The sequence below is a fragment of the Primulina huaijiensis genome, chromosome 8 (assembly GCF_012295235.1).
Source record: "Primulina huaijiensis isolate GDHJ02 chromosome 8, ASM1229523v2, whole genome shotgun sequence".
In the NCBI taxonomy this organism is placed as follows: Eukaryota; Viridiplantae; Streptophyta; class Magnoliopsida; order Lamiales; family Gesneriaceae; genus Primulina; species Primulina huaijiensis.
Window position 1 is genome coordinate 14,186,586 of NC_133313.1, and position 9,581 is coordinate 14,196,166.

The following is a 9,581-nucleotide window of genomic DNA, read 5'->3' on the forward strand; positions in this document are numbered from 1 at the left end:
TTTACACTTTGAATAATGAATAGCTAACTTCCTAAAGTTGAGATGATAAGGTGAAACTCTTGGCATGATAATAAGGTTATTAAAAGGTAAGAATCTATGTTTTATATTATTTAATCATTATTTATTGTTTATGTTATATTTATTTCTTTAAGCATTTTTATACCCTACTTATAAGTGGGAGTTTTGATTTATTGTTGCTATATGTTACACTAAATTCTTGGAACCATTTAAATGTTAGTTTGGTATTACCAACCATTTAAAGTGGATGCCTTGATTTATTATATATAAATATATTATAATATTAAATTCTTGGAACCATTTAAATGTTAGTTTGGTTTTACCAACCATTTAACTTGGATTCCTTGATTTATTATATATGAATATATCATAGTATTAATTTATTGGTACCATTTAAATGTTTGTTTGGTTTTACCAACCATTTAAAGTGGGAACCTTGATTTAGTGTTTACAAATATATATAGCACAATAAATAATTGACCACATTTATAAGTTTTGGTATATATTATATACTTATAAGATAATAATTTATAACATAATATAAATATGATTATTTAATATATTGGAACCATTTTATTAAGTGGATTTCAATATTGTTCGTTAATGTTAACTTTATTAAAATACCAAGAGTGGATCCTTTAATCTCAACTATTTAAATTAAAATTTGAACAATTAAAATTTACCCATTAAAGATTCAAACAATTAAAATTAAAAAGAAACAAAAACTAAAACAAAACAAAAAGACATTGTAGTGGACTTGTAATTACCTTAGCTTCCCTGTGGATACGATATCAGACTCACCGAATTATACTACTTGTGGACAACCTGCTCCTGGGAGTGCAACAATCAAAGTGACAACAGTACATCTATCAATGCCGTTCTAGTCGCCAAGAATGGTCTCCCAAAGATTAATGGAGCATCATGATCATCTTCCATATCTAAAATCACAAATTCAGCAGGGAAAATAAATTTATCCACTTTTACCAGTACATCCTCAACGATCCCACGTGGATACGTGAGACTTCTGTCTGCAAGCTGTAAGGTGATAGTGGTGGTTTGACCTCTCCAAGCTCCAATTCCCTGTAAATAGAAAATGACATCAAATTAATACTTACTCCCAAATCACATAAAGCTTTACTACATTTAGAACCACCAATAAAACAAGGAATAGTAAAACTCCCTGGATCTTTTAATTTCTGTGGTAGCTTCTTTTGCAGTATGGCGCTACATTCTTCAGTCAGTTTCACAGTCTCAGACTCTTGCAGCTTCGTCTTCTTAGACATCACATCTTTAATAAATTTTGCATAATTTGGCATTTGCTCCAAAGCATCAGCAAATGGTATGTTGATGTGTATCTTCTTAAAGATCTCTAAAAATTTTGCAAACTGATCATCCAAATTCTTTTTTTTGAATCTCTGAGGGTAGAGAAGAGTCGGTTTAAATACTGGAGGTTGTTCAACTTCAACTTTGGATCCCTCAGTTTCCTCTTCTTCAACTGTCTTCTCCTTGTCCATTCTCTCCTTGGAACTTTGCACCTCTAACTCTTTTCCACTCCTCAAAGTGACTGCCTTGCACTGCTCTTTTGGGTTAACCTCCGTGTCACTAGGAAATTGACCCCTGTTCTGATCTCTCAAAGAGTTGGCCAACTGTCCAATTTGCGTCTCAAGAGATTTCATTGTGGCACCCATATTTCCCATGTGAGTCTTCATATTGTCAAGGCGGGATTCAGTCTGTGCCATCCTCTTTCCAGATTCAGTAACAAACGTTCCCACTAAATCTTCAAACGAAGGCTTTCCTTCCCCCTTTGATGTATTGAACCCCGGTGGAGGATTCAACACATTTTTATTATTGGCATATGAAAAATTTTCATGATTTCCCAATCCTGGATGATAAGTATTAGGGGGAGGGTTACCTCGATATCCTCCAAAATTTCTGTTGTTGATATACTGGGCTTCTTCTGGAAGGGATGGTTCTTCAACAACAATCAATGGACCCTCAGTCTCCGCTGTATTTACTTTGTTCATAGCTGCTATTTGTGTAGTCAATGCTGATACTTGCGCAGTGAGTGATGTGATAGGATCCACAGCATAGACTCCAATTGTCCTCTTTATTCCTGACCTCTCGGATGGCCACTGGTAGCTGTTTATAGTCATCTGCTCAAGCAAGTCATAAGCTTGCTCAGGAGATTTTGCTAAGATCGTGCCACCAGCTGCTGCATCTACGGTTCCTCTGGTTTGCCCATTCAGACCGTTGTAGAATAATTCGATTTGCACCCATTCTTCAAAACAATGGTTCGGGCACTTCTTCAACAGCTCCTTGTATCTTTCTCATGCCTCATACAATTGCTCAAAATCAGTCTGCCTGAACGTGCTAATCTCAATCTTCAACTATGCAGACTTCGCAGGGGGAAAGTATTTTGCCAGAAATTTTGTCGCCTGCTCCTGCCATGTCGTGATACTTCGCAAGGGAAGCGATTGGAGCCATCCTCTTACTTGATCCCTGAGAGAAAATGGAAACAAACGCAGTCTAATAATATCATCAGGAACATTATTAATTTTTACTGTATCCGTGATCTCCAGGAATGTCCTCAAATGAACATGAGGATCATAAGTGGCAGTTCCAGCAAACTGGTTTCGCTAAACCATATTGATTAGAGCAGGCTTCAACTCGAAATTATTGGCGTTGATGGTCCCTCTTGCAATACCAGAGTAATGATTTTTGATCACTGGTAGGAAGTGATCTCTGATGGGTATAGCCTCTGGCGGGTTTTGTCTGTCATTCTCTCTGTGTTCAGCCATTGAACTGATCACGTCTCTTATAGCTTTTCTTAATCTTCTCGCAGTTTTTTCGATCTCCGGATAAAAAATAAGCAAGTCAGGTTTTTGCGATCTTAGCATGCACTGTCAAGCAAAAATGAATGAAAAACTCAATCAATATAAAATAAAAAAATAAAAAGCTCTAAATTAAAATCTAGACTAATTGGTAACAATACTGATATAAATTCAAATTTTGACACTCCCCGGCAACGGCGTCAAAAACTTGTTGTGTGTTTTCTTGATTGCTCGCCAGCGCACGATGTCAAGTTATAGTAGAATGTAAGTAGAGTATCGTTTCCACGAGGAGTGTAATCCAAACTTATATCAATGCTTGTAATTAAAATAGTCTCGAATTTATCTAGAAAAATCAATAAAAAGGTTGGTTTGCTTGGAATTAATGAATCGCAAAATTAATAACTAATCACCGAATTGAGGAAAATATCAAGGAGAGGAAATATCTAGAGAAATGATTTTACTAAGTTTCTACGATAATTATTTTCAGTTCAATTTATATTCATGAATTCCAATCATTTAATAGCCAAGAACACTTGCTTGTTTTATTCCCTCTTTCCCAAGTGACGAATAAATTGTATCAATCAAACTTCGATACAATTATTCCTAATAAAATCTAAGTTTAATTGATAAATCCCAACAATGCTCTTACCTAAGCCTCGCTAAAGTTATACGCCTTCCGAACGCTATAAACATTCAACGATGTGTTTCTAATGATCTATAATCCTAATCCCTCTCCTGAGTTATAGAATTAATCAGACAACGCACAATTTATGGCCAGTAAATTGCAGTAGAATAACACAAAGAAACACAATTAAACGAGAAGGAATTCAATCATATAACAACCGAGTCAAACTATCGTATCCACAAAGCTACATCATCCTCTAGAACAGAAAATTAGTTCATGAAGAAATCTAGATAAAAACAATGCATGTTCAAAGTTTTAGACTACGAGAAAATGGAAAAATGGAAGAACATATAACAAATCCGAAGTGTAATCTCTGTCCCCAGATTCGTCGTTCTTCGTATTTGTAATTGATCTTCGCGCTCTTGATCGTCGTCTCGTGTTCGCTCCTGCTCTTCTCTGGTTTTTCCCCAAAAATGGCGTCTCTCAAATCTGAACCCTTGCTTTCTTTTTATTTCCCCCGTCGGGCCGTGAGTCGAATCCCAATTAATCTTTGTTTTGGCTCCATTAGCGCTGCAGCACTGAATAAGTGGCGCCTAGGCGCCCGTCAATTTTGAATGTTAGCGCCGCGACGCTTGGTCCTTAGCGCCTAAGCGCTTGTATCTCGGCCTTGAGGCGCCTAGGCGCTGTCTGGGCAGCGCCTAGGCGCTTATTCTTCGGCAATGTTGCGCAGTGGCGCGTAGCGCCTAGGCGCTTGTCTTTCGCACAAATGAGCGCTGTGGCTCTTATTTTGGCGCTGCGGCTCTCACAAAAACATCTCTGATTGCTCTAAACAATTCCAAAGTTGTATATCCCCTGCACTACACAAAAACAACAAAATCCAAGCATAAATCTGTTCGAAACCAGCATATATCAAATGGATTAACATATAAATTAAGTGCAATTCTTGCACTTATCATATGCTGAAGGAATACAAATATTGTTTTGCATGGAGTTATGATGACATGCCAGGGTTTGATCGGAAATTGGTCGAACACCGACTTCCACTCAAAGAAGGTTTGAAACCATTTCAACAGTCATCTAGTCACATGTCATAAGAAGTCGAGTTGAAAGTGAAAGAAGAAGTTGAGAAACTGTTAAAGGCCAAGTTTATAAAACCAATCAGATATACCGAATGGCTTTGGAACATTGTGCTAGTCATGAAAAAGAATGGCAAGGTCAGAATATGCATCGAATTCCGAGACTTGAATTGTGAGACTCCCAAAGATGTATATGTGATGCCGATACCTGATATGTTGATTGATTCAGTGGCTAGGCATGAGTAGTTATCCTTCATGGATGGATTCTCAGGTTACAATCAGATCAAAATAGCAGAAACTGACACTCACAAAACAACATTCAGATGCCCAGGAGCTGTTGGTACATTTGAATGGCTGGTTGTAGAGCCCAAAATCAGTACACGTAAATCCCATGCATTTATTTAATTGTTAAATCTATTATTTAAGTTTAAAATGATTTTAGTGGTCATGATTTATTTAAATTACATTATTTTAATGTTTATGTGATGCACGTTAAAATATTTCTCGAGTTTTATGTTTCAGGCGATTATTCGATGCGAGATCGAGAAAAAAAGACCGGCACGATTTTGGAAATTTTAAATTTGTTGTATTTTATTTTAAGTTAGGATTGGGGCATTTTAAATGATTTATCAGTTTTTAGTATTTTAAGAAGCCTAATTTAATTATTAGGTGATTTTAAGATTTTAAAACTCTTAAAGATTTTTAATTGTGTATTTTAAATTTTATTGTGAGATAGTTAGTAAAGTTAATATTGAGTTAGCATTGTTTAGCAATTTAATTAGCATGTTAAGTACTTAATTAAGCAAAAATTACCCCTAATTACCTACACTAACTCGCGCACACAACCACTAACACACACACACACACATTCTCGGTCACACACACACACAATTCCCTTTCTCTCTTCATTCTTTTAAAAGAAAATATTTGGGTTCTTGGAGAGGGAGAGCAGCCGCCCCTATTCCCCTTCAGTTACCAGCAATCTTCGTTGGTTTTGTTGCAAGAAAATCGTTCCACGATCTTCCCAAGCCAAGCCTCGCACTGTCTCCGCTTCGGTATCGCCGTATCGTGAGTTTTTAAACATCAAAAGGCACGTATATTCTTTTGTTTATGCATTGATATCGTCATATTATGCGTTGTGTTATTTATTATGCGTAAAAATACATGTGGGATGTGTAAAGTTTGAGCAGGAAATTGTTTAGATCGCATTTCGAACGTTTTTGGATCTAGAAATTTTGTTTTTACTATATATTCGAATACTGCGATTTTTCGGTCATGTTTTTGGGAAAAATTTAAACATAAAAATCGTAGAACTTTTTGATACCTTCAATTTGATATAAAATTAAAAATATTTGGATGAAATTGAGTGAGATATGGTTGTTTTTGTGGGACTGCTCAAACTGCGTTTCTGTAAAATTGTGTTGTTGATGTGTTCTTGAAGTTTTATGGTTGCAGGCTTCGTTGGGGATTGACGGGTGGTCGCAGCTGCGTTTAGGTATGTTGTTAATGATGTTGGGATGGTCATTGATGTTTTGTTTCGCGTCGTTAGGCACTTGAGTCTTTAAACTCACTAGACTTGATCGATGCAGGTGAGGATGCTTTTGAGGAGACTAGGGGTGGGGACCAAGGAGCATGCTTGGACTGAGCAGGAGGCTAGATCCGGGGACCGCCCATGTTTTAAGATTTTATTTCACGACGATTTTTTAATACTCTGATTTTACGTTATGGCTTACGATGTTTAAACATGTATTTTTCCTCTAGCAAACTTTAATTGTGACCTTTTTATTTAAAATATTTTTGTTGAACAGTTTATGGAGGATCGACATTTTAAAGTTAATTTTGTCATTTAAGAAAATTTTTATTTTCCACAAATTTTAAAATAGTTTAAAAGTACGGTACGTCACACTGGTTATGCCATTCGGGCTAAAAAACGCAGGAGCAGCCATCAAAGGGCCATGAACTCGATCTTTCATGATATGATATGACATCATATTGAAGTATATATAGACGATATTGTTGTGAAATCTAAACAGGCTGCTGATCATATTGAACACTTGAGGAAGAGCTTCCAAATAATGAGGCAACATAAGTTAAAGTTAAATCAATTGAAATGTGCCTTTGGTGTGAAAGCGGGAAACTTTTTGGGATTTCTGGTACATCAGAGGAGAGTTGAAGTGGATAAAAACAAAGTCAAAGCTATTATGAAAACAAATCCACCCAAAAACAAGAAAGAGTTACAACGTTTTCTTGGGCAAGCAAATTACTTGAGGCTTTTATCTCTAACCTTGCAGGGAAGACGAAGGAGTTTTCACAGTTGTTGAAGCTCAAAGACAGCAGGGAGTTCAAATGAGAAGATTCACATCAGAAAGCTTTTGATGTGGTCAAGGAATATTTATCCAATCCACCTGTTCTTATTCCTCCCAGGTATGGAATGCTCCTTAAATTATATATATCTGCTGCCCATGAGTCAATTGGATGTTTACCAGTTCAAAACAATCACGAAGTAAATGAGCGAGCCATCTATTATTTGAGTAGATTCTTTACTCCAGTAGAGGTATAATACTCTGTGATTGAGAAGCTATGCTTAACACTGTATTATGCATGTACTAAGTTAAAAAATTATTTGATTCAATCAAGAGTGTTTGTGGCGACTAAAACCGATTTGATTAAATATATGCTTAATAGACCCATCCTCTCTGGGTGGATTGGCAAATGGTCTTTAGCATTGGCCAAGTTTACATTGATCTATTACCCCCAAAAATTAGTAAAAGGCCAAGCTATAGACGATTTTTTAGCTGATCATTCTTCACTTGATGAGTATATTGGAGGGCAGGTTGGTTTTCCAGTTTGTGGAGTAGAAGTTGGACCCTGGGAGTTGAAGTTCGATGGATCAAGTACAGAAACAGCAGCCGGAGCTGGTATTGTGATCACCTCCCCAAGAGGTGTGAAAACCGCTCTATCTTTTAATTTGGGTTTTCCATGCACTAACAATCAGGCGGAATACGAAGCACTAGTCATTGGATTGGAAATTCTGAAAGATTTATGGGCGAAAGAATTGTTAATATTAGGGGATTCTCAACTGGTACTCAAACAGCTATTAGGAGAGTTCAAATGCACAAGCTTGTCATTAGCTCCGTACTATACCGCAGCATCACAACTTCTAGATGATTTTGAGGAAGTGTCGTTAGTACACGTCCCAAGACCAGAAAATTGGGAAGCAGACGAGTTGGCACACGTTGCTTTGGGATTGAAGATGTCTCCAGAATTTACACACATGCTAGTGTTGATTCAGAAGAAAAACCACCCTTCAATTCAGCAAAGAAGGATTCAGGTAGACGCCCTCAACTTGGATATAAACTTAGCTGGTGACTGGAGGGATGACAAAAAACATGTGCTAGAATCAACCGGAGAGATATTCCAAATGGTTTAAAAATGAGAGCTTTTAATTACGTCTTAGTGGAGGAAGATTTGTACAGGAAAGATTTAGATAGTCTGCTCCTCAGATGCATAGGTTTCCCAGAGGCATTGGAGATCATGAAGCAAGTTTATGAGGGAGTGTGTGGAACACATCAATCTAGAGTAAAGATGAGATGGTTGATAAGGAGGTATGGCTACTATTGGCCATCCATCCCGAAAGATTGCATCAAATATTCTAAGGGATGCCAACCATGTCAGAAACACGGGAACATCCAAAGAATTCGGTCGGATGAGCTCCACAACGTTGTCAAACCATGGCCGTTCAGGGGCTGGGCCATGGACTTAATAGGGAAAATCTACCCAGCATCATCTAAAGACCACTCGTTCATTCTTGTGGCCACATATTTTTTCACCAAATGGGTAGAAACAATGCCTTTGAAGAAAGCGGAACAAGGGGATGTCATTAAGTTTGTGAAAGAGAATATTATTCATAGATTTGGAATTCCAGAGTCACTAACCACGTATCAGGGAACTATGTTCGCGGGTTCAGATATAAAGGAATTTGCGGAAGACTATGGAATCAAATTGAGAAATTCATCCCCTCGTTACCCATAATCGAACGGACAGGCCGAAGCATCGAACAAAGTTTTGATACAGATTCTACAGAAAATGATGGAAGAGAATCCCAGGGATTGGCCACGGCTATTATCAGAAACTTTGTGGGCATACAGAATATAGAGCCCAAAAATTAGTACACGTAAAACCCATGCATTTATTTAAATTGTTAAATTATTTAATTAATTTTAAATTGATTTGAGTGATACATGATTTATGAAATTTCATTATTTTAATTATTTATTTTTTTGCGATGCAAGTTAAAATATTTTCTTCAAATTCACGTTTCAGGCGAATATTCGATACGGGATCGGGGAAAAGAGACCGACGAAGATTTTGGAGATTTTAAAATGTGGTATTTTTTTTAAAGTTAAGATTGTGACATTTTAAATGATTTATTAAGTTTTAAGCATTTTAAAGCCAAATTTATTTATTTAGTGATTTTAAGATTTTTAAAAATTTTAAAGTTTAGCAAGAGTGTATTTTAATTTTAAATGGGGGGGTTAGTAAAGTTAATAGTGGGGATTAACTTTTAATCAACATTTTAATTTTTAATTAAGCATTTTATCCCCCTAATTTTACTAAAACTTACCCACACACACATATACACACACATACGTTTGACACCCACACGCACACCCACATTTAAGATTTCATTTTTTAAGCAAAACTTAGGGTTATAAGTTTCAGCAGCAGCCGCCCCTTGCCTTCGAATATTTCCAGCAATTCACGTTGATTTTCGAGCAAGAAAATCGTGCCACGTTCGTCCCGAATCAACCCTCGCATTGTTCCCGCTTCGGTATTGTCGTTTCTGTATTTTTAAATATCAAAGGCATGTATTGTAACGAACTGTACTTTTAAACTACTTGAAATTTTTGGAAAAATAAAAATTTTCTTTAAACAAAAAACAAACATTCAATTTGCGAAAATCATTAAACTATTCATCAAAAATATTTGCAACATAAAGATCACAATCAAAGGTTTGCTAAAGAAAAATAC

At 36.4% G+C, this 9,581-nt stretch overlaps 2 protein-coding genes across 2 annotated transcripts; both read left to right on the forward strand.

Moving 5' to 3' along the window:
• Positions 1 to 7,224: 7,224 nt before the first annotated feature.
• Positions 7,225 to 7,980, forward strand: LOC140982085 (uncharacterized). The gene has a single exon (XM_073448499.1). The coding sequence runs from the start codon at positions 7,225 to 7,227 to the stop codon at positions 7,978 to 7,980; it is 756 nt and encodes a 251-aa protein (XP_073304600.1).
• Positions 7,981 to 7,982: 2 nt separating this feature from the next.
• LOC140982086 (uncharacterized) lies at positions 7,983 to 8,582 on the forward strand. Its single transcript, XM_073448500.1, has one exon. It carries the CDS (start codon positions 7,983 to 7,985, stop codon positions 8,580 to 8,582), a length of 600 nt encoding a protein of 199 aa, XP_073304601.1.
• Positions 8,583 to 9,581: the final 999 nt, after the last annotated feature.